This window comes from Capra hircus, chromosome 2, assembly GCF_001704415.2.
Source record: "Capra hircus breed San Clemente chromosome 2, ASM170441v1, whole genome shotgun sequence".
Taxonomy (NCBI): Eukaryota; Metazoa; Chordata; class Mammalia; order Artiodactyla; family Bovidae; genus Capra; species Capra hircus.
In genome coordinates, this window is record NC_030809.1 from 14,440,254 (window position 1) to 14,465,741 (window position 25,488).

The following is a 25,488-nucleotide window of genomic DNA, read 5'->3' on the forward strand; positions in this document are numbered from 1 at the left end:
AGGTTGGACAAAACCCCTAAGCCAACCCTCTGACCGGACCCCTGGACACAACCCTACCCTCACCCCATATAAGGAACAAGCTTCACCCCCTCACCCCGGGGCGGTGGGGGGTGGGGGCGGGGGAGCTAGCAAGCAAGAAAGGAAACCTGTTGTTTGTTCTTGCTCCCTGATGTTGTCGGCTGCTGCCCTAGGGGCCCCAATAAAGCCTTGCCTGAAAAAAAAGTACCCAGTCTTAGATCTCCTGTTACTTTTATAATTAAAGGCTCAAATGCAGTTCCCCTGTGAGGAATACAAGTGCCCAGGCTGTCTTTAGACTAAGTCATGTCTGACTGTTTTGCAGCCCCTCTCCTCCACCAGCCTGCTCCTCTGTCCAGGAGACTTCCCAGACAAAAATACTGGAGTGCGTTGCCATTTCCTTCTCCAGGGGATCTTCCTACCCAGGGATCGAATTTGTGTCTCCTGCACTGGCAGGCAGATTCTACTGTAAAGAGGCATAAAAATGTATCTTATTGACTGTAGAACCATAAGTAACTTACTTGGCACACAGTAAGCACTCACTAAATATTAATGTTGTAGTTGCCTCTTTAATAGCCCACCATAGTGCTTTTCAGCCTTTAGCTTTCAATAACGATTGACTGATTGATCTAGTGCAGTGGTTCTCAAGGATTGGGTTGGGGGCACTTTTATACTTCCTCAATCCTCTCCTCCTTGCCCTGGCGACATTTTGCCATGTCTAAGTACAATATTTGTTGTCACAGCTGCAGAGGGCTGGGGGAGTGCTACTGGCATCTAAGAGTAGTGGCCAAAGTGAAAATGTTAGTCACTCAGTCGTGTCCCACTCTTTGGGACCCCGTGGACTGTAGCCCGCCAGGCTCCTCTGTCCACGGAATTCTCCAGTATCCTTATACCGGAGTGGGTAGCCATTCCTTTCTCCAGGGAATCTTCTCCACTCAGGGACTGAACCTGTGTCTCCAGCATTGTAGGCAGATTCTTTACTGTCTGAGCCACTAGGGAAGCCCACAGTGCACAGGATGGCCCCCCACAACATATTTGGGTATTATCCAAAATGTTAATAGCTTCAGTATCTTTAGAAACTCTGCTCTGGTGTAAGCGACAGTTTCCTCCCATCTAAAGGCACTCCTTAGCCCGCCTAGGAATTGCATCAGGAGTAAGAAAGGACTGCATTTGAAAAGAAAGACCGCATTTGGAATAAGAAAGGCTGGGTTCTGCCACTCTGATTTGTGCTTCTGGAGTCGAGTAAGCGTTTTAAAAAATCTGTGGTTGAAAATTGAACGTGATTATTGTGTGACTCCGAGGAAGTCACAAAGTTCTCAACTTCGTTATCCTTGTCTGTAAAATGCGGATGAAAGGCCCCCACTCCAAAGCCGCCAATAGGAACAACAGAGATGACCGAGATAATGTCGGTAAAGCTATGGCACAGTCCTTCGTCTACAGCAGTTTCCTGTCGTTTGTCAATTTATTTCTCCTCCTCCAAACTTAGCTGAGTGACCTTGCGCAAGTCACTTTCCATCGTAGGCCTCTGTCAAATGAAAGTTGGCCTCTGATCGCCAAGCAGTCTCCCAAAATGGAATGGGACACCCAAGTTAGCAGGCCCACTTTCTTCCCCCGGGACGAATGGTACGATCCCGGGGCAGCCCCACCCCCCCCCTGTCGCGGACCTTGGTACAGGCCCAGGGGGCCCTCTGAGGCCTCGCCGGGCTGCCCTTGCCCCCCGCCGAGTTCCGGGCCGTCCCAGCGCCGCTGATTGGCTGGAGCCGTGCCCGGGCTGCGCGGCTATAGGTGAGCCCGGGCGGGGATGGGCGGAGCACGCTGGAGGCCCGCCCCCTGCCCGCGGGTCGGACGCTGAGCGGAGCCACCGGCGGGAGGGCGGACGGACCGATTGACGGGAGGGACGGGAGGCGAGCAAGATGGCGCAGACTCAGGGCACCAAGAGGAAAGTCTGTTACTATTACGACGGTGAGCACAGTCCTCGCGCCGGGGGCGGGGCCGGGCCCGAGCCGGGCGGGATCCGGGAGAGGGAGCCGAGGAGGTCTGAGGGGGGGAGGCTGAGGCGTTTGGGAAAGGCTGAGGGAGGAGGCTGAGAGAAGGAGGCTGAGGCTGAGAGAAGGAGGTCGAGGCTGAGGGCAGAGGCTTGGAAAGGTTGGGGTTGAGGGAGGAGGCTAAGAGGAAAGGAGGTGGAGCTTGAGGGAGAAGGCTGAGGGGAAGGGGGTCGAGGCTTAGAGGGGAGGCGGGGGCGGGGGCGGGGGGGGTCCGAGGTCAGGAGGGTCGCCTGGGGAAGCGTGAGGTCACCTTGGTGGGGAATTCTGAAGTCTGATGTGGAGTTTACGGCGGCCTCCTAGAGAGGAGGCTGAGTCCGAGGCAGGAGGCAGAATCTGGTGAAGAAGATTGCCGGGTGACATGTTCTGCTGAGAATCCTAAGATCTCTCACTGCCCCTTTCCTTCCTCATCTCTTCTGGTGAGAGGCCTGCAGGGCTCAGCACCTAGAGGTCACCAGCTCCCCTCCCCCTGTCTCCCAGCGGGCCCTGCGGTTGCTGCTGGGAAATGGGACTCCTGGGGTTGGAAGAAGAAGGATGCAACTTGTTAAAACAAACTTTTTCGTTGAACAGAAATCTGTGGAGCAGCAGCTTCTTCTGTTCTAGGTATCGTTTAGGGGCTGAGGCCAGGAGATGATCTTGCCACCTTCCTTTCACTCAGTCTGGAGGAGCATATAGACCATGACAGAAAAATTGCTCTACACTGTCAGGTTGGGAGGAAGGACAGCTCAGAGTTTGCTGGAAGCACAGCGAAGTATCTGCCCAGCCTGAGAAGTCAGGCAAGGAGGTGCCATCTCAGTTAGGACCTGAAAAGCAGGAGTTATTAACTAGGCCCAGGAAGGATAAAGATAACAACAAGTTGAGAGGTAAGAGAGAGGCGAGCACCTTTGAAAAATGGCTGGATGTACAGTATGTTGGAGGCATAAATTTGAAGGCACAGTGTTAGAAGGTGTAGAGCAGGGGTGAGAAAAGGGTTGCAAGTGATGAGGCTAGTAAATGGGGACTAGATCACGAAAGGCTGGGCGCACCACCCTAAGAAAGTTGGATTATATTCGCAAGTTGGGCATTGGTGAATCACTGAAGTCATATTCAGGTTAGTGACATCATCAGATTTATTGTACCTTAGAACTATCACTCTGGGACAGAAGTTAAACGCATGAATGGAGAAGTAAGGAAAAAGGCAAGGATCCCAAGTATCTAGTTTGGGCAGTTTCATGCTGAATGTAGAAGGCCATTTCAGTTGATAATGTTGGGTTTTGTTTTTTAAAGAAACATTCGTTGAGATGTCTGGGGGATATCCCAAGTAGAGGTGTCCAGTAGGCAGTGGCCATTCAGGTCTGCAGTTTAGAAGACAAATGAGAAAATAGAAAATTTTGATGATTGTCAGCATACATACATACAGCTGATAATTTTAGTTACAGAAGAGGATGCAGTTACCCTTGTATCCCATATAAGAAGTTGTACAGGGTGAAAAAAGAGGGTCCAGGGTGGGATTCTAAGGAGGTGGACTGAGAAAAAGTCTAGTGTTCTTCATGCTTTGTACTCCCGGGTGTGTAGAGTACATTTGTACATTAGTCACTGTGTATTGGAATTGCCCATTTACTTATTCATACTTCTTACAGACAGTGAACTCCTTAGGGAAAAGGATCATGTTTTGTCTACCTTTGTATACTCAGGCCCCCAAAACAGTGCCTAGCTCATAGTAGATTCTCAAAAAATACTGTTCATAAAGTGAATAAAGATACAGAGGGAATGACTTGAGATGTAAGTGAACCAGAGAGTGTTGGGTTACAGTAGCCGAAAGAGGGAGGGAGTGGCCAATTGTCGGCAAGAACTGTTTCCTGTGCAGCATTTAGAACTGAAGTTAAATTGCTGTAGACTGAAGGGTTGAGTGAAGAGGAGGCATTAGATTGAACTTTTTTTAAAATCATACCACTCTGTGTGTAGGGTCTTTGTTCCCGAACCAGGGATTGAACCTGTGCCCCCTGCAGTGGAAGCACGGAATCTTAACCACTGGACCACCAACGAAGTCCCTTTGAAAGGAAGCTTGTTGAGACAGGGAGAGGCTTGTTGATAAAGAAGAGATGTAGTGGCTAAGAGTTAAGTATGTGCAAATTTTTATGGAAATTAGGGAGAGGTTGAAGATACTGGGGAGAGGGGCTAGTAACGATGGAGGTCCCTGAGGAGAGATCAGGTCAGATGGAAACCAGAGCACACGTAGGGACACCCCTCTTTCAAGAGGCAGTTCCTTTGGGATGAGAGGTTAAGTGGCAAGAAAAAACATGTTTGAAGGAGAGAAGATGGAAAGCGGAGGGGGCTTTTAGAATGAAGTAAGAAAATATTCCTTTTCGTGAGAGTGGGGGAGGGCAGTTGGATAGAATAGGCATCTTGAAGAGAGATAGCTGTTATGAAAGAGGGAGCAGGTAAAAACATTTGAAGCCTTGCTGGGCAGTGGTGAGGGCCCATTTGAAGCTGGAGTCTGTGACTTCATAGCTTTATCAGTTTGCACAGTTTTGTGATCTCCACATTCTCAGTTTAAAAAGAGAAAAAGTGGAAAGGCCTCCATCTTTAGAGAAGGGTGATCTCTTCCTTTCTGAGAAACTACTTGTGAGTTTCTCAGTGAGGTCACTAGTTGGGGGTTGAAATTTGGCTCTGCTGCTCAAAAGCTTTGAAGTATTGGGCAAGTCATTTTACGTTTCCAGGCCTCAGGCCTCTCCCCTATAAAATGGAGAAACTATGAGAACAGTGTAGAAAGCCCTTTTTAGTAAAGTTTTAAAAAGTTTGAAACAGCTGGACTGGTTCCAGGACCCCAGCACAGGTATCAGAAGGATGCTCAGGTTCCTTAAATAAAATGACATAGTACAGTAGGCCCTCCTTAGCCTGGGTTAGTGGATGGGGAGGGCCAACTCTTATCTATAAGGATTTTTTTTTTTTTTAAGTCTCTCAGCAATCTGATTAAAAACTGTTAAAGACAGGATAATGTGTTTGGGCCCCACCCTCAGGTACTCCCTTAGCTTTCTAGATAAGTTATCTCAATTCCCCAAGTCTAAACCTTGGCTGGATTCTGGGTTGATAGGCAGGGGAGTTACTAGGGATCAAGACCTATACCAGAGAAATGGGTAAGCAGGAATCCAATTTGTATAACATAGCAATGACCTTGTGACTCTTGACTGCCCACAAATTGGGTCTGCATCCAAGACTTGGATTTACCTGGTGGCTCGGATGGTAAAGAATCTGCCTGCCATGTAGGAGACTCAGTTTCAATCCTTGGGTCAGGAAGATCCCCTGGAGAAGGGAATAGCTACCCACTCCAGTATTCTTGCCTGGAAGACTCCATGGACAGAGGAGCCTGACAGGCTCTGGTTCATGGGGGTCACAAAGAGTGGGACACAACTGAGCCACTGACACTTTCACTTTCTGAAAGTCTCAGCCAGTGCCTTGAGAACATGTTCTACCCAACCCCATAGTGGTAAGCTTGTCTGAGGAGCCCTGGGAACAGACATCTCTGACTGCCTTCCCTCCTACTGTATCTAAAAGTCTGTCTGTATGGGACTGTTGGATGCCGCTACATGCTGTGCTCTGGCTTGTGACTGTCTCAGAACACAGGCCTCACTAAAATGAAGAGGGTGAACACTAAGGAAATCTAAATAAAGTATGGACTTTTAGTAAATAATTATCAATATTGCTTCATTAATTGTAACAGATACTTTCTGTTTCACTAATGTAAAATGTTAATAGAGGAAATAGTATAGTATCTAAGAACTTTGTACTTTGCAATTTTTCTGTAAACCTAAAATTGTTCTAAAGAATAAGATTTATTTAAAAAGAGAAAGGGACTTCCCTGGTGGTCCAGTGGCTGGGACTCTGCACTCCCAAGGCAGGGGGCCTGAATTCAGTCCCTGGTAGGGGAACTAGATCCCACATGCCGAAACTGAAGGTCCAGTGCTGCAATAAAGATCTAGGATCCTGGGTGCCAAAACCAAGAAGACCTGGTGCAGCCAAATAAATATTTTTAAAAATAGAGAAAAGGATGAGATCCTAAATATTCAACTGTTTAAAAGTTTCCTATTATCACAGGCCATGTCTGTGGTAAAGAGAAATGGAGTACAGCTTGGATGCTCTTGGTGGCATTCCCCACAGTGCATTGATCCCTGGAATGAAGCCTATTTCTGGCACTACTAAATTGTTGATTAAGAGGTTGGGACCCTTTGTTTCACTGGTAATGCAAGATCTGCCTCATCCTAGTGAACTTCCAAGGAGAGAACTTTGGATGTGCAATTCACATGATTTTGAAATATTTTCCCAGGAACTTGGTACCACCTAGACTACAGAGCCCTTTAGGTTAATTGCAAACTGAAGTAGGTACAAAGGTTTTGGTTTTGTTTTTTTAAATTTTGAAAATTTTGACCACCCCACTTGGGCATGTCTCAGTTCCCCAACTAGGGATCAAATTCATGCCTCCTGCATTGGAAGCCCAGAGGCTTAACCACTGGAACACCAGGGAAGTCCTGCTGATACAGTTTTTAACATCCTGGATTTGGAGTTAGAAGGGTCGACACTCAGATCATTCATTAGCTGTGTGATCTTGAGGAGGCACATAACTTCTCTGAGTCTCAGTTCATTTCCTTGAATCTTTATTCAGCCTGTGTGATGTACAGGGTACATTTGTCCTTGCCTTCAAGGAGCAGTCTTGGAGATATAACACGGATATGTAAATAATTGAGATACAAAATTAAGTGCCATGTATAAATTGCATGCAGAGGAAAAGACCATTTATTCTGATTAGGACTATGGCTGGAGCTTTAGCTAACCTTTGTAGTGTGAGGAGGATGCTCAGAGAAGGAATGACATTCCAAGTCAAAGAAACAGTCTGAACAAAGGATACTTTGGTGTGAAGGTGCATGCGTTCAAGAAGCTGATAATAATCTAGTGTGTTCATAACAGAGATTGGCAGTTCAACTCAGTTCAGTTCAGTCGCATCTGACTCATTATGACCCCATGGACTGGACTGTAGCACGCCAGGCTTCCCTGTCCATTACCAACTCCCAGAGCTTGCTCAGACTCCTGTCTGTTGAGTCGGTGATGCCATCTAACCATCTCATCCTCTCATCCCCTTCACCTCCTACCTTCAACCATTCCCAGCATCAGGGTCTTTTCCAATGAGTCAGTTCTTCGCATCAGGTGGCCAAACTATGGGAATTTCAGCTTTAGCATCAGTCCAATGAATATTCAGGACTGATTTCCTTTAGGCTGGACTGGTTGGATCTCTTCACAGTCCAAGGGACTCTCAAGAGTCTACTCCAGCACTACAGTTCAAAAGCATCAATTTTTCAGCGCTCAGCTTTCTTTATAGTCCAACTCTCATGTCCATGCATGACTACTGGAAAAACCATAGCTTTGACTAGATGGACCTTTTTTGGCAGAGTAATGTCTCTGCTTTTTAATACGCTATCTAGGTTGGTCATAGCTTTTCTTCCAAGAGATTGGCAGACTTTCCGTAAAGGGTCAGATAGTAAGTATTTTAGGCTTTGTGTGCCTGGGAGGGCTTCCCAAGTGCAGTAGTGGTAAAGAACCCACCTGCCAATGCAGGAGACTTATGAGATGTGGGTTTGATCCCTCGGACGGGAGGATCCCCTGGAGAAGGAGTTGGCAGCCCACTCCAGTGTTCTTGCCTGGAGAATCCCATGGACAGAGGAGCCTGGCAGGTCAGACATGACCAAAGTGACTTAGCATGCATGTGCCATATGGGTGAGTCTCTGTAGAAACTATTTAGCTACTCAACTCTGCCATTATAATGTAAAAGTAGTCACAGATAATAAAACTAATGGGCATTGTTGTATTCCAATAACATCTTATTTAGAAAAATCAAGCAACCAGTTAAATAACCCAAATTTGCCTGCTAACACCTAGAGCAGAATGTGTGTGTGTATGTGTATGTGGTGTGTGTGTTGGGGTAGGGTGGTTGTGGTAAGAAGTTGGAAAAATAGATTAAGAAAGTCCTATTGAAGTTGTTCTTTATGCTTTATCCTATAGAAAATGGGGAACCATTAAGGATTTTTGAATAGGGGAGTGATGTTATCAAAGCTGTATATTAGGAAAATAACTGGTATGGCAGATAGTTTGAACTGACAGCAGAGGGACCAGTGGAAGGTTATTGCTATGGATAAATGAAGAGATGGTGAGTTTATGGGGCTTCCCTGGTGGCTCTGCTATGGACAGAGGAGCCTGGCAGGCTACAGTCCGTGGGGTTGCAAGAGTCGGACACAACTTAGCGACTAAACAACCAACCAACCTCGTGGCTCAGTGGTAATCTGCCTGCCAGTGCAGGAGACATGCGTTCAGTCCCTGATTTGGGAAGATCCCACATGCCTCGGAGCAACTAAGCCCATGTGCCACAGTCATTGAGACCGTGCTCTGTAGAGCTGGGAAACCACAGCTGCTGAGCCCACGTGCTGCATACCTTAAAGCTTGTGGCCCGCAGCAGAAGGCACTGCAATAAGAAGCCTGAGCACCACAGCTAGAGAGTAGCCCCCATTCTCAGCTAGAGAAAAGCCTGAGCAGCAGTGAAGACCAGCACAGCCAAATAGAAAAAGAAAATTAATGGATAAGCTAATTTTTACAGAGATGATGAGTTTAGTCTTTAATCTATAAAATGGGAATAATACTCCCTGTCTTAACTATTTTCCAGGGTATTTGTGAGAATCCAGTAAGAAAGTGATTGCAAAAGTGCTTTGACATCATAAAGTGTTCTGATGTGCAGGAGGTGAACTGTGACTTACAGTAATTCTGAGTAGTGATGATTATTCTTTCTGTTGTGGGAGTGAATTCCTTGGAGACAGTGAGGTGAGTCACCTCACTGGCCGCTGTTCCCCAGTAGCTTTGGACTGACCCCCTCACATTGTCTAATGTCTTTGGGTTCTAAGGGAAAAAACTGGGCCAGACAGACATCCTTAAGTGCTCATCTCACTACAGTCCCCTGCTTTTTGTTTTCTTTTGGAGTTACCCTTCCTTGATGTGGGAGAGAATCTTGGAGCCTAGAATGAACCAGACAGAATTTGCCTAGAAATTTGTTGTAAAAATCTGTGGGTTCTCCTGGGAGTATGTGTCTAACTGTGTCACTGAAGCTGTCACTCTTTCTTCTTCAGGGGATGTTGGAAATTACTATTATGGACAAGGCCACCCAATGAAGCCTCACCGAATTCGTATGACTCACAATTTACTCCTTAACTATGGTCTCTACCGGAAGATGGAAATCTATGTGAGTTACTGGGAACTTCACCCCTCCCTAGCCTCTTCAGCTCTGGTTCCCCATATATCATTTATTATCTCATTTTTTTCAATTACTCATTTATGAATTGTGTTGAGTGACTGTTACGTGGCAGACATTGTAAATGGTAGAGATTCTTTGTTTTTTAAGGTGCTCACTCTAGTGCTGGTGAACAACATGTACACAAATTGTACTAGAGTGTGTAAGGGCAACGACTTAAAAATGTGTAAGATTCAGAGATATTGAGGTGGAATGTGGAAGGGAGCCTTGGAATGTTTCCTAGAAGTGATAGCTAAGCGGTGTTTTAAAGATTAAATAGAAATTAGCCTGGAGTTCAGGAGGGGACTAGCATTCTAGGCTGAGGGAAGAGCATATACAAAAAGGCAGAAAGGTAGGAACAATACGATGTGTTTAGGGAAATGTAAGTAGTTTAGTGTGAAGTATTGCTGCAGTATAAAGTTGGCAAGTGTGAGAGAGGGGAGCTAGAGCTGGAGAGGTCAGCAAGAGTTGGATGTGCTATATTAAGCAGTTTTGCTGGGCCAGGGTAAAAAAATCTAGTCCCTAAAAACTAAGTGATTGGAACTGTGCTGAACTAGATACCAAGTCTCTATAGTTACTGGAGAGTATGGACTTTCTAGCCATTTGGCCTGGCTCCAGCTGATGTCTTTTGCCACATCTTCCAGTTTTCCCTGGTGGCTCAGCAGGTAAAGAAATCTGCTTGCAATGCAGGAGACGCAGGAGACATGGATTCCATCCCTGGATTGGAAAGATCCCCTGGAGGAGGAAAATGGCAACCCGCTCCAGTATTGTTAACTGAAAAATCCCATGGGCAGAGGAGCCTGGTGGTCTGTAGCCCAAAGGGTCACAAAGAGTCGGACACTACTGAGTGACCAAGCACATAGCGGTTTTTAAAGAGAAGCCAGAACTCTGGATTATTACATAGAGTCTTCAAGGTTTAAAATGTTGGCCCAAGTTTGTTGGAAACATGTAGGAACAAAAGTACATGAACATATCTGTGAGCCAAATTTGGTCCAGAGTTTCCCAATTTGAACTTTTCTGGAGGCTGTAAAAAACAAAAGAAGTGTTTATTCAAAACGTTCTGTTTATTTGTTCGGCTGTGCGGCTCTTAGCTATGGCCCACAGCATCTTCCGTCCGCGTGGTGGTGTGCTGGCTCTTCAGGTGCAGCATTCAGGGCCTTTCACTGCGGCATGCAGGACCTACTTCCTAACCCCGGGATTGAACCCAGGCCCACTGCATTGGGAACGTGACGTATTAGTCACTGAATCACTAGGGAAGTCCCAAATGAAGTATTTTGAATGAGAAATAGGAATAGGCATGCATTTTAGAAGCAGGGAGGCTAAGTTAGGAGGCTGTTGCAAGAGTCCAAATGAGAAAATAAGGAGGGGCTAGGGGCCTGTGTTGCCTTATGGTTAGAATGTAAGAGTTCTTGAAGTTTGTGCTGACAGCTTACGTAACCTAGCAGCAGCAGCATCCTTCCCCACCATTCCAGAGACTGAAAGGAGAGGAATCTTCTGTCCCAGGGGACCGTGTCATGTCTCTGGAGCCCCTGGAGGCAGCTGGGGAAGCAAGGAGGGAAGGTAGACGGAGGAGCAGATGGAACTTGGGACCAGAGAGCATTTTCAGGTGTGAAGGGCATCTGGGAGTGAAAAACATAAAAGATAGCAGAGGTTTTCAGGGACTCCAGGGAACAGACTAGTATTCAGATACAGAGAGGGTACCTGAATGTGGAATAGTAAGCACCAGGGCTCCACGGGGCTGCCTGTTGCACATCTCAGCCATGCTCACCTGGCCTCAGTTTGCCTCCCTCCCTGCCACGCCACCCTCAGAACCCTCCATTTCAGCCAGATCAGATTCTGCCTCTTTCCACCCCATTCTGATGGGGAGGATTATTTACTCCACCTGGTCATATGTTTCTCATTTTCAAGAGTTGCGTTAAGCACTGTTTCTTTTTTTCATTCAACAGATTTTTGTTGAGTACTTGTTATAACCCAGGGACTTTATTAACCTCCATGAGTGATACTGATATATTAATAATAAAAAAAGGGTCATATCTTTAAGTGAGAGGAGAAATTAACTAACATTTATTGAAGATTGCTAGGTACCAAGCCAGGGCTACTGTTATTTACTTAATCTTTATAGCAACCTTGATTTTAATCACTCTCCACTGTGCCTACCCTACACTCTATTTTTATTAAAGAAGAAAGCCCTTCCTAGCAACTTCCTAACAGTTTTCCCTTTAAGTCTCATTGGGTCATTTGCCCTACTTAGACCATTCACCAGCAATTTGATCCTTGGGGCTGGGTATACCCAACCAAATTGAGATCTGTTAAAAAGAGGGAAGGGAGAGAATAGCTCTTTGGGAAGTAACCAACCATGGCTGTCATAGGAGATAATAATACCTTATTGGAGATTACTTCATCTGTGTGGTATTCTTATTGTAAACTAAAGCAAAAGCCCAGTGTAATCTCTTGCTGAAATCGCTAGACCATGTTCTCTTTCATGTGATCTTTTTCCTTTTCTGGTTCTATCTTTTTTTTTTTTCCCCTCAAAGAAAAATTTTTTTAAAAAATCTTTCGAAAAAAAAAATAAATAAATAAATAAATAAAAAATAAAAATCTTTCGACCATACTGCAAAGCTTGTGGAATCTTAGTTCCCCGACCAGGGATCGAACCTGTACCCGGAGCACAGAGTCTTTACCACTGGACCACCAGGGAAGTCCCTGGTTCTAGGTCTTTATTGAGTATGAATCTTTAGTCCTCTTCTCGCAACAGCGTTTCTCTGTTGATCTCTTCTTTCTTCTCCTTTCTCTGGGCTATGATCCTAGCATCCCTTTCCCAAAGGACAAATAGCCATTTATTTTAGTGTCTGTCCTGAAATTAATGGCTTTTGAGAGTTAACTCCTGAAAGAAATTCCCTAGACTTCTCATAGAAGTTTCTATACCTGAAGGAGACAGATTGAAGTCTTTTTCACACAATTTCACCTTCTTGGGTTCCTTCTCCAGTTCTTTCTCTGCCCATCTAATTAATCTCTCCCAGAATCAAATCCTCACTTTTCAACCAGGCATCTTCCTATTGACATAATTAAGAATCCTGCTCTCTTCCTTGCCTTGGATACTGATTTTGTATATTCCCAGGCTTCTTACTCATTGCCTTCTGTTCCTTTTTTTAAATGTTTTTATAAAATATTGCGTAGATCTGAAAGAATTTTTATAAAATATATGTAAAGTATAAAGAATCACATTATTATTAATAGTACCTTGTTTAAGAAAAGGAATATTTCCATGACTGTTAGAACTCCTGTCTGTCCTTCCCTGATTCTGTCTTCCCCAGACTTAACCTTTGCCCTGAATTTGGGATTTATTATTTCCTTGCTTTTCTTTATAATTTTACCAGTGTATCCTTAAATGATACATATTTTACTTTTACATGTTTGAATGTTACATAAATGGAGCCATTCAGCATTTATTATGTGACTTGCCTTTTTTGCTCAGTGTGTTCCTAAGTCATTCATGTTGATGATACATATATTTATTTTCACTGTATTTCTAAAGACTATACCACAGGTTGTCTATTTTATTGGTATTGGTGGGCTTTTGGTTTGTTTCTAGTTTTGAGCTATTACAAACACTGCTGCTATGAACATTCTTTTTAAAATATTTATTATTTCTGGCTACACTAGATATTAGTTGCTGCACGCAGGCTTCCTCTAGTTGTGGCAAGCAGGGTCACTCTTCTTTGTGGTGCATCAGCTTCTCACTGCAGTGGCTTCTCTTGCGGTGGAGCATCGGCTTTAGGTGTATGGGCTCAGTAGTTGCGGCCCTCAGGCTCTCCTGGGTTCACCAATTGTGGTGCATGGGCTTTGCTGCCCGGTAGCACATGGACTCTCCCTGGACCAGGGATCAAACTTGTGTCCCCTGCATTGGCAGGCAGATTCCTAGCCACTGGACCAACAGGTAAGTCCTGAAGACTCTGGAACATGTCTCGTGGTGCACATATGCTTGAGTTTCACCAGGTGGTGTGCTCGGAGGATATAGGCACACAGTCGTCCTTATTGCTATTCGGCATGCAGATAATGCCAAGATGGTATTTCTCTTGTTACTAGTGAGGTTGAGGATCTTTTTACAGATTTCCCTACTGAAGTTCCCATTCAGGCCTTCTGCCCATTTTTCTTTTTGATTGTCTGGTTATTCTTGTGTTTCTATTGTAATTGGCTCTTCAGGTTAATTGTTTTTCTTGGCTTATGAACATCCAAAGATTCATGCTTGGCCATCTTTTTTAAGAATTTACTTTGTTTATTCATTCACTTTACTTAAATATTTTTTTAATTTATTTTTTCCTAATACTTAAATATTTTAATAATGCAATGAACATCCATATTCCTACAACCCGATCTTCTAAATTTTGTGATTACTATTCTTTTGCTTATATTATGTTTATCGTATATATATATGTGCCTAAATGATATATAGTATTTATGTACTTGTTCTTGAAATTTTTTTTTTAATTTTTAAATTTATTTATTTATTTATATATTTTTTTGTTCTTGAATTTTTTAAAAAGGGTTAGCATGCTATGTGTAGTCTTCTGGGACTTGCTTTTGTCTCACAATATATATAATTACTAAAATCTATCCAACTTGTTGCATATAGCTATAATCCTTTCCTTTTTCTCTGCTGAATAATAGTTTATCATTTCAGTATATCATAATCTTAATTTGTATCTCTGTTTTTTTAAATTAATTTATTGTTTTGGCTGTGCTGGGTCCTCATTGTTGTGTATGGGCTTTCTCCAGGTGCTGTGAGCAGGGGCTACTCTTTCTTGTGGTGTATGGACTTGTCTTGTTTCAGAGCATAGGCGCTAGGTGCCCGGGCTTCAGTAGTTGTGGCATAGGGGCTTAGTTGCCCCTCAGCATGTGGGGTCTTCCCAGGCCAGGGATTAAACCTATGTCCCCTGTGTCTCTACCACTGGACTACCAGGTAAGTCCTGTATCTAGGTTTTTAATGTTAGGACCAGTTTTTCTGTGATACTCTTAGACATGTCTCTAAGTATATATATGCAAAATTTTCTTATGGCTCTTTATCTGGGGGCAGAATTTCTGGACTATAGGATTTGTGAATATTAAATGCCAAGTTTTTCATTGTGGTTGAATGAATTGGCAATATATAACAGATACCTTGATTTACATCCTCTCTTATGCTTGGAATTAGACTTTAAATTTTGCCAATCAAATGGGTGAAAAAAAAAAAAACTATAATTATGGTCTTGATTTGGTTTTTTTGGGGGCTGTACCACATGGCACATGGGATCCTCGTTCCCCAGTTCCCTGACCAGGAATTGAACTTGTGTTCCCTGCATTGGAAGCATAGAATCTTAGCCTTTCGACTGCTAGAAGTCCCATTGTTGATTTGCATTTTGCTAGTGACCAGTAAAACTGTATGTCCTTTGCTATAAGTATCTTCATTTCTTTTGCCCATTTTCCTCTGGGGTCATTTGGCTTTCTTTTTCTTACCAATTTATAGTAGTTTTACCTCTCTCTTTTTTATTTTTGGACCACGTGGCACATGGGATCTTAGTTCCCCTACCAGGGATTGAACTTAAGCCCTCTAAATTGAAAGTGGGGGATCTTAATCACTGAACCTTTTCCACCAAGAAAGTCCCCTGTAGTAGTTTTTTGTTTTTTTCAATGTATTTTGGTATATGTAGTTCATTGTCAGTGTACTGTTATAAATATTTTCTACTCTGGTTTTGCTTTTTCAATCTAATGTATCCTTAATAAGCAGATTCTTGATTGTAACATAGTCATATTTATTGTTTCTTTTAAAAGAACTTTTATGTCTTAAGAAATGCTTCCCAACCCATAAGGTGTTCTCTCATGTTAATTTTTAAAAAATCTTCATAGGTTTGCCTTTCACATACAGATATTCACTTATCTAGCGTTGACGTTTTAACATGATTTGAAGTAAAGAAACCACTGAAATTTTTCCCCTATATTCTCCAGCTGATTGATTGAAAAGTCTGTTGTTTCCCCACTGAGCTAAGTGCCACCACTTTTATATCTGAAATGTCAATATTTATTAATTTATTCCACAAATACTTATTAAGTACCTACTTTGTGCCAGATCCTACGTTGGAGTCTGTTTCTGGGCCCTGTGTGCTCTTGACTTTGCCTCTCTTGCCCTGGCCAGGCTCCTCTGTCCATGGGATTTCCCAGGCTGCTGCTGCTGCTGCTGCTGCTGCTGCTAAGTCGCTTCAGTCGTGTCCGACTCTGTGCGACCCCATAGACGGCAGCCCACCAGGCTCCCCTGTCCCTGGGATTCTCCAGGCAAGAACACTGGAGTGGGTTGCCATTTCCCTCTCCAAGGCATGAAAATGAAAAGTGAAAGTGAAGTCGTGTCTGACTCTTAGTGACCCCACGGACTGCAGCCCACCAGGCCTCTCCATCCATGGGATTCTCCAAGCAAGAGCACTGGAGTGGGGTGCCATAATAGCTTTTTATGAAGTCTTGATAGCCAGTATTAAGTCCTCCCACTTTGTTTATCTTTTTAAAAAAAAGTGACTTGCTACTTGCTTTTTGTACTCTGAACAAATTTTAGAGACCTGGGTTTGATCCCTAGGTTGGAAAGATCCCGCAGAGAAGGGAATGGCAACCCACTCCAGTATTCTTGCTTGGAGAATTCCTTGGACAGAAGAGCCTGGCAGGCTATAGTCCATGGTATTGCAAAGAGTCGGACACAACCGAGCAACTGACATTCCCTCTTGCACTTGTCATAAATTTTAGAATTAACTCATCAGTGATACAAACAAATCTCCTAGGATTTTGGTTGAAATTTCAGTGACTGTACATCAGCTTAGGGAGAATTGATATCTTGAGAATAGTAAGTTTTTGAATCCATGAACATTGTATATGTATATCTCCATTTAATTACGTCTTTTTAGATTTCCTTTAACTTCTTTATTATGAAATATTAACACAGAAAACTGCATAAAACAAATATGCAATTTAACAAATTGATGTAAACATACGCATGAACACCGGCTAGTTCAAGAAATAATAAAGCATTGCTGGTACCTCAGAAACCTGTTCCTTCCTGATTGTAGCCTCTTCTTTTCCCCCAGAGGTAACTAGAATTCTGACTTTTCTGTTAATTGCTTCCTTGCTGTTGATCATAATTCAACTACCTAATTATCCATTTTAAAATAATATAGCTTAATTTTGCTGAATTTAATATAAATGGAATTATATATGTATTTTTTGTGTATAGTTGTAGCTTGTTCATATTACTGTATAGTAATTAATTGTAGAATATACCATAATCTATCCATTCCACTGTTGAGAGGGAGTTGAGAATTAGGCTATCAATATAAAGTTTTATAATTTTCTCCATAAAGATGATGTACCTCTTTTACTAGATTTTTTTCCCCATTACTTCATTTTTTTAATGCTATCATAAACTGTATCTTTTGAACTTTTTATTTATTTATTTTTAGAATTTAACACATGACTTTTCCTTTTATTCATAAGTTCTGAGTATACATTTTGGTGTCACAAAGTGAACTTTTTTATTTTTTAATTGTTTTCAGTTCAGTTCAGTTCAGTTCAGTCGCTCAGTCATGTCTGACTCTTTGCAACCCTATGAATTGCGGCACGCCAGGCCCCCCTGTCCATCACCAACTCCGAGTTCACTCAGACTCACGTCCATCGAGTCCGTGATGCCATCCAGCCGTCTCATCCTCTGTCGTCCCCTTCTCCTCCTGCCCCCAATCCCTCCCAACATCAGAGTCTTTTCCAATGAGTCAACTCTTCGAATGAGGTGGCCAAAGTACTGGAACAGCTTTAGCATCACTCCTTCCAAAGTAATCCCAGGGTTGATCTCCTTCAGAATGGATTGGCTGGATCTCCTTGCAGTCCAAGGGACTCTCAAGAGTCTTCTCTAACACCACAGTTCAAAACCATCAATTCTTTGGTGCTCAGCTTTCTTCACAGTCCAACTCTCACATCCATACATGACCACAGGAAAAACCATAGCCTTGACTAGACGGACCTTTGTTGGCAAAGTAATGTCTCTGCTTTTTAATATGCTATTTAGGTTGGTCATAACTTTTCTTCCAAGGAGTAAGCGTCTTCTAATTTCATGGCTGCAGTCACCATCTGCAGTGATTTTGGAGCCCCCCAAAAATAAAGCCTGACACTGTTTCCACTGTTTCTCCATCTATTTCCCATGAAGTGATGGGACTGGATGCCATGATCTTCATTTACTGGTATATAAATACTACCAGCTCAGCTGGTAGAAATCCACCTGCAATTCAGGAGACCCTGGTTCGATTCCTGGGTCGGGAAGATCCCCTGGAGAAGGGATAGGCTGCCCACTCCCATATTCTTGGCTTCCCTGGTGGCTCAGACTGTAAAAAATTCACCTGACATGCAGGAGCCACTTGTTCAGTCCCTGGGTTGGAAAGGTCCCCTGGAGAAGGGAATGGCAACCTCCTTCAGTATTCTTGCCTGGAGAATGCCATGGATTGAGGAGCCTGGCAGGTTACAGTCCATAGGGTTGCAAAGAGTCAGACACAACTGAGTGACTTTCACTTTACGTCACATAAAAATTCAATCCTTTTCTCTTTTTTAATTATTACTATTATTTATTATTATTGTTTTGGCCACACCCCATAGCATGCAGGCTTAGTTCCCGATAAGGGATCTGACCCATTCCCCCTGAAGTGAGGGTGCTGGCATCCTAACACTGGACTGCCAGGGGATTCTCAGTGCCGTTCTTTTCTATTTCAGCGTATGTCCAAGGTCCCTGAGGATCTGATTCTGCTATTAGTTGTTTCTATGACTTCTTACCTCTGGTGCTTTGTTTCCTTGTGTTTTGTGATTTTTTTTTTTAAATATTTATTTATTTGGCTGCGTTAGGTCTTTGTTGCAGCGTTCGGAATCTTCTGTTGTGGCGCGCAGGCTCCCTAGTTGTGGCCTGTGGGCTCAGTGGTTGTGGCATGTGAGGTGAGTTGCTCCATGGCGTGTGGAGTATTAGGTCCCTGACCAGGGATTGAACCTGCATCCCCTGCATTTCAAGGGGGATTCTTAACCATCGGACCGCCAGGGAAGTCCTCTTTTGTGATTTTTGATTATGAGGTCATATTCCTTGAAACTTTGTGGCCTGGGATGAGATAGGTTCTTAGGCTGAGATTTGCTTTTACTTTGTAAAAGAGGCAGCTTTTGAGATTGGCTTTGTCCTTCAGAGGTATGGGATAGGGATGAATTTCAAATAGTAGAAAGGCTTAATCAGAGTCACTGTGCTGGGAAGCTCTGTAGGTCTTGTTGAAGAAGAGTTATTTTCTGGATGATTATGTTTATGAAAGAGGGTAGCAGGGAGGATTAGCTTGGGAAAGGAACCCTGTGAAGTTCCTTGATTACTGTTGTTGTTCAGTCGCTCAGTCATGTCTGATTCTTTGGGACCCCATGGACTGCAGCACGCCACACCCTGTCCTTCAGCATCTCCTGGACCTTGCTCAAACTCATGTCCATTGAGCCAATGATGCCATCCAACCATCTCGTCCTCTGTCAACCCCTTCTCCTCCTATGCTGGCCTTTAAAATTGAGTTTAAAGTCACCTTGATTACTGTGCTAGACTTTAAAATCTTTTCTTTTGTCATTGAATGTTCTAGAAGAGGGCATTGACTTTTTAAATATTTTTGTGACACCATTATGGAAAATGGATCGGAAGAGGGTTAGACTGGATATAAATGGAACTGATTAGGAGACCAAAAAATAATCCAAATGAGAGTTAATTTATTGTGACAACAGATTTTTATTGAGCACTTGCACAAGCTGTACAGCGTCTTAGTTCCCTGACCAGGGATTGAACTTGGGTCATGGCAGTGAAAGCTTGGAGTCCTAACCACTAGGCCACCGGTGAACTCCTCCCCTGTCCTGTGTTTGTAGAATACAGTCAGACCTGCTTCTGGCCTCCCAGAGTAAAATAAGCAGCTCAGTTTCTATACAGGGTGAATGTGATGACAAAGAAGTACAGGGTTCTCAGGGGAGCACTTCAGAGAGTTACTTAACTGAGACTCTGGGGGTCAAGGACAGCTTTCTGGGGAAATTAACTTTTCAGTTGCAACCTGAAGGTTGCATAGAAGGATGTGAAGAGAACAGTATTCTAGACCATCGCATGTGCAGAGGCCTAAAGATGGGAGAGAATTTCCTTAGAGAATCGCTAGTAGAGTTGTACTCAGCAGATTGGTACAGTCATTTCATGAGAAAAATTCCGCCCCTCAAACATTCTTGTTTAAGTCACGAAGTATTTTTAAGAACTTTATGTTAGCATCCATCCTTTGAAATAAATGGAATTTAACCCAGAAGACCCTGGCATTTAGGCCCAGATTTCCTCACTAGTTTTTATTTGTTTGTCAAGTTAGCTAAACTGCCTGGCTCTTACAAGTGCTTTGAATTTGGTATTCCCTAGGCTAGAGCATAAAATATTTTAGGAGGATTCTAGAGAGGTGAGCAGGGACCCAATTATTTTGTTTTTTCAAGCCAAACTAAAGAATTTGAGCTTGATCTTGTGAATAATGAAGCCACTGAAGGGATTTTAGAGGGTAGTGACAGGATTCAGTTTGAATTTTAGATTACTCTGGCTGTACAATTGAGAATAGATTCACAATTGTTAAGGTTAAGGGTGTGATACCAGTTAGAAGAATGTTGCCAGTGACCTGGGGATGGAAGTGGACAGGTTTGACAGAGACATTGGCAGTAGTTTCAAGAGAAGTTGAATGTTGCAGATGAGGAGTCAAGGGTGATGCTCTGACTTTCGTCTGGAGCAACTGAATGGGTGGTAGGGAGAATAGGAAACCTGGGAAAGAGGAGCATAGGAGAAATAAGGTGGTGGATGCAGTCAATATTATGGAGGCGGGGGAAGAACCATTGTGGAGGTATAATGACTGGCAATGGATCGAAATGGAAGGCAAGAAGGACAGGGTTAAAGATGACACTTGACTAACAAAAACAGCATCAGAGTAGTTCTGGAAGTTAAGTTTGAATGCCTCTAGGCTCTCAACAAGTTGTTATGTCCAGTAGAATTTGAAGTCCCTGTAGGATTTGTGAGCAGAACTGGCTGGGAAGCTATTGGAGTTGTGAATCTGAAGCTTAGAACATCAAGACGGAGTGAAAGTCTGGGCGGTCAGCTATCTAGAAGGTGATCACCAAAGCAAAGCTTTGACATTGTCAAGAGTGGAAAGGGCTTAGTATAGTGAAAACAACTTAGTATTTGGAACTAGTACTTGCTTCTTTCACTATGGGTTTGTTTTGTTTTTTAGTAAAAGATTTATTAAAAAAAAAAAGATTTATTTATTTATGTCTGAGCTTGGTCTTCCCTGCTGCTTTTGGGCTTTCTCTAGTTGTAGTGAGCAGGGGCTACTCTTCATTGCAGCGCACGGGCTTCTCATTGTGGTGGCTTCTCATGTTGCTGAGCATAGCCCTAGGCTCGAAGGCTTCAGTAGCCGCGGAGCTCAGGCTTAATTGCTTTGTGGCATGTGGGATCTTCATAGACCAGGAATCGAACCTGAGTCCCCTGCATTGGAAGCAGATTCTTAACTACTGGACCACCAGGAAAGCCCGTTTTTCATTCTTAATATTCATCAATAAAGGAGGATTAAATGAGAGTCGGATATCTCTCTATCAGTATCTAGAGCCAGACCTCTGGGTTTTTATTCCAGCTTACTAGCTGTGTAACCTTGGGCAAATTATGTTTAACCCTTCTCTGCTATAGTTTCCTTACTGCAGAGTGAAGATAATAATAGTATGAACTTTAAAAGGTTGTCTCATACTGGGTAGCAATAAAGTGCCTGAAACAGTGGCTGGCACAGAGTAAACAATTACTGTTAGCTGTTTTGAGAATGCTTTATAAACTGTAAAAATATGGGTTATTAGAAAAGAAGAGGGTTATCTTTGAAGGAGACCCACCTTTAAGGGATGAGAGGAAGAGAACTTTTATTTTTATTAAATTTTTTGGCTGTACCAACACAGCATGTGGAACTTCCCCACTCGGAGATTGAACCCACGCTCCCTGCAGTGGAAATTCAGAATCTTAACCATTGGACCACCAGGGAAGTCTTTTTCTTTTTTTTTTTAAGTAAAAATTTCTTTGGGAGAATTTTTAAAAAGAGGACAGGCTGAATCAGAATCTTGGGATAACCAGGAAATTACTATGTCAAAGAAGTTTCTTTTTTTTTTAATATTTATTTATTTGGCCTCCCCCAGGCCCAGTTACAGCATGCTGGATCTGCATTGTGGCAGGTGGGATCTTTAGTTCAGGCATGCGAACTCTTATTTGCAGCATGTGGGATCTAGTTCCCCAACCAGGGATCGAACCTAGGCCCCATGTCTTGGGAACAGAGTCTTAGCCTCTGGACCCCCAGGAACGTCCCTCAAAGAAGTTTTTATCGGGAGGATGTGATCAGAATTATTGGTATGATGATGAGTTATAAAGGATTTGCCATCTATTTCACTCAGTACTAGTCACCTCTCCTTCTTGAACTCTTAGAGCTGTTTGGCCCATAGTTGTATATTGTTACATTTAATATTGAAGTAATAATTTGTAAAACAATTTGCAAAGAGATTTAATGATCTCATCTACTTCTCACAACTCTCCTGTGAAGTAGATGTTGTTCTCTCTATTTGGTAAATGAGGAAATTGAGGCCCAAGCAATAGACTTGCCACCGCAGTTAAAAACTTAAAACAGTTTTTTAGATTTAAAAAATGGGGGAAAAAAAATAGACTTGCCTAAGCAATAGAATTTGAATTGCAGTCTAAGTTGTGAGATACTGACTATCTTTTGATAATCATGTTTGCTTAACTAGCCTGTGAGTGTCCTGAGGCCTGAATCTCATCAGTGAGTTCTTTTTGTTCTGTGTAGCTCAGTGCCCAGTGAAGACTGGCCATGCTCAAGGCTAACACGCTTCTCTCCCCTCTGTCTTCCAGCGCCCTCACAAAGCCAATGCTGAGGAGATGACCAAGTACCACAGTGATGACTACATTAAATTCTTACGCTCCATCCGCCCAGATAACATGTCCGAGTACAGCAAGCAGATGCAGAGATGTAAGTGCATTCTGCTCCCTCTCTACTCTCAAACCCCCATTAGGCCCCCCTTCTAGTTGGAGAGACTCACCCTCCCTTCGCTTGTATTCCCCCATTCAGGTGATACCTGATTTCCCCTGCTTCCTAAGGGCACCACAGTGCTTCTTTTGTCTCAGGACTGGCTTTGTTTCCTGATTGTAAGGAATAGAGACTGAACATTGTCCAGTTAGGTTCACAACACCATCCCCCTCAAACCATGATTGTTGTAATGGAAAAAGCACTGGTCTGGGAGAGGGAGACAGGTGATACAGGTCCCAGCTCTGACTCCTGACTGACTGTCAAGTCACTTCTCCTCAGATTTTTCTTTTGTAAAGTGGACTGGATGGCATCCCATGCAGCTGTAACTGCTCTGACTATGTGAGTGTTAGTTGAGAATTTAGCAGCTACTTAGGACAGACTCTAGATGATGTTATCTTTGAGTTGAGGTGATTCTGCCCCTGCCCCCTGGAACTTAAAACCAGATCATTTCAGAAGCCACACTCAGCTTGTAGGAATTATGGTGATTGAATTAGTTGTGGGGAAAAATATGTTCAAATTTGGGAAGAAACTATCATACATGATTTCTCCCTTGTGTTATTTTATAAATTATCATGTAGCACCTAAGATCTCGTAATAAAACAGTATAGCGGTATTGTCTAGAAGAAGTTTTGAGTAGTTTATGATAGTTTATTTTGGAATACCAGGAAACCTATGACACTTTCTTGTTAACTACTGGCCACAAGGTAGTCTGATTCCTAAGGCAGAAATTTATTTGTTACAATAATTGTGCACTGCTAATGATTACAGAACTACAGAGACCTTTTTGGAAGCATTAAGCTTCTTTGCCACCCACAACTCCAGGACCAGCTGCCCCATCTAAGGTATTTACTATCTAAATTGGCATGGTCTTACTTCATTTCAGTCTGTCTCAAGGTGAGACAGATTCATTCCTTTGCTCCTGATGCCTTTAGGGGGTTCCAAAACTTATTTAGGCCGGTGACCAGGCTCTGTTCTCAGCAGAGAGGGCTCTCATTAGTGAAGCAGCTTGGTTTTGCAGCAGAAGAATGAGCTCTGATGTCTTAGTTTGAAACCTGTGGCTCTCCCACTTAGCTATGTGTTCTTGAGGAAGTCCCCTAGCCTCTTTGAGCCTTGTTTTCTCCTCTTTAAAAGGAAGACGGTAGTGCCTGTTTTATAATGGAGTTTGGGGGGATAAGTAAGATAATGTATTTAAAGCACCAACTGTCAGTGAAAGTAAATAGTAGCTTTTGCTCTTATGACTTACTGCTTTTATTATTTTCAAATCTTCCAAGGCAGATAGCATATTAGGCCCTTGGGTGTACAGTAGTTTGGTTCTGGCTCCCAGTTTACTCCATTTTTCCCAAAACCAGCATTCTAAAGTTGTACATTAAAAAAATTAGATCTGAGATTTTCTATCATTGGAGGTGGAGGTAAGAAGGTTGAGGCTTTCTAAGGACTTCAGGGTACTTACTGACAAGAGCCAGAGAGATGCCACTTAGTGCAGTGCTTTATAACCAGAGGTGTCTGTACAGAGAGAACAACAGGGATGACGAGCTGAGCTCTGTTTCAGTATTTTCCAACACCTAGCCTAGGAAGTTGGACTTCCTGGTGGCTCAGTGGTGAAGAATCCACCTGCCAACACAGGGGGCCTGGGGTTCAGTCCTTAGGTTGGAAAGATCCCTTGAGAAGGAAATGGCTACCCACTGCAGTGTTCTTGCCAGGGAAATCATGTCCCAAGGACATGGGAGCCTGGAGGACCACAGTCCATGTGGTCCCAAGAGTGTGACACGGCATAGCAACTAAACTACCGCCATGAACCTGAGAAGTCATACCTCTAAGAAGACCAAATAAGTCAGATTTCCTTGCTCTTGGCTAGAATGTAATTTAAATGCTTTGTGTTCACTTTGAGACTTTGAGAATCTAAATTAGAAGTTCTGGTCTAATATTGAATAATGGGAACATAAATGCATTTTGGTGGAGGGCAGATGGTCTATCAAAATATGAGGCTCATGGTAGAAACATGATGAAAGGAGCTTGTGCTAATAAAATGTGGAGGCATGCTTTTCCATTTTGTAAACCTACAGAGGTAAAATGACTTTCCCAGCAAGATAGTGCTGGAATAGAGAGTGGAACTCGAGTTTCCTGACTCTGGAGTATTTTAATTTATCTATTTATTTTGGCTGCGCTATGTGGCATGTGGGATTTTAGTTTCCGGACCAGGGATCGAACCCACATCCTCCACATTGGAAGCATGGAGTCTTAACTGCTGGATGCCAGGGAAGTCCCTGGAGTATTTTAAAATATGTTGCAAATAAAATATTTCAGGCACACAAAAAAGTATAAAAATAATGTAATGAACATCCATGTTCCTGTAATCAGCCTAAGAAAGAAAATATTACCAATATTGAAACCCCTGGACACCTCTATGATCACATGCCCTTTTCTTCTACTCCCCTCTCCACCCCGTTACCGCTCCCGCCACCACTAAAGGAGTAAGCACTATCCTGAAGGCAGTGTTTAATCCCATATATCTCTCTGCGGTATGTTTTTTACTGCCTTCTCAACCTACATCTGCTCCCATATCTCTCACCCAGTATTGCTCCCCGTCAGTCTAAAGCCAGGCTAAGAATGAGAAAAGTATAGTGGGAAGAGAGAAAACCCATAGAAAAGTTCTCCCTGGTCTCACAGATTAGTCCAGGTGAGGGTCTGCTCTCCCGTTTTACCCCTTTTCTGTCTGTAATCACACAGCTCCTGGGAATAATGGACTGGCCATTTGAGCTGCATATTGATGTGGGGCCTGAAGGAAAATATTTTTTCTCATTTCTAAAAGACCAATTTCTTCCCACGGGGGCTCCACATCAAACAGGAGTATAAGCAAAGCTAGAAACCCAGACAGGCCAAACCCACCGAAGGAGGAAGCCGCCAGAGAGGGAAATCAATTGCCAATGGATAAATAAATAGCCTGGCCTCAGGGACCAAAGTTCTTATTGACACAGCCTCCCAATGTTTACCT

At 43.2% G+C, this 25,488-nt stretch overlaps 1 protein-coding gene across 2 annotated transcripts in view; it reads left to right on the plus strand.

Moving 5' to 3' along the window:
• Positions 1,843-25,488, plus strand: part of HDAC1 (histone deacetylase 1) — a 32,815-nt gene continuing 9,169 nt past the window's right edge. The window contains exons 1-4 of one of the 2 annotated variants that reach the window (XM_018057766.1): positions 1,865-1,977; positions 8,743-8,897; positions 9,200-9,312; positions 22,322-22,439. In XM_018057766.1, coding sequence (XP_017913255.1) covers positions 9,238-9,312; positions 22,322-22,439 — 193 coding nt within the window. In that variant the 5' untranslated portion in view covers positions 1,865-1,977; positions 8,743-8,897; positions 9,200-9,237. Of the gene's footprint in view, positions 1,978-8,742; positions 8,898-9,199; positions 9,313-22,321; positions 22,440-25,488 lie in introns of both variants that reach the window. The other variant, XM_018057759.1, reaches the window with a different exon arrangement.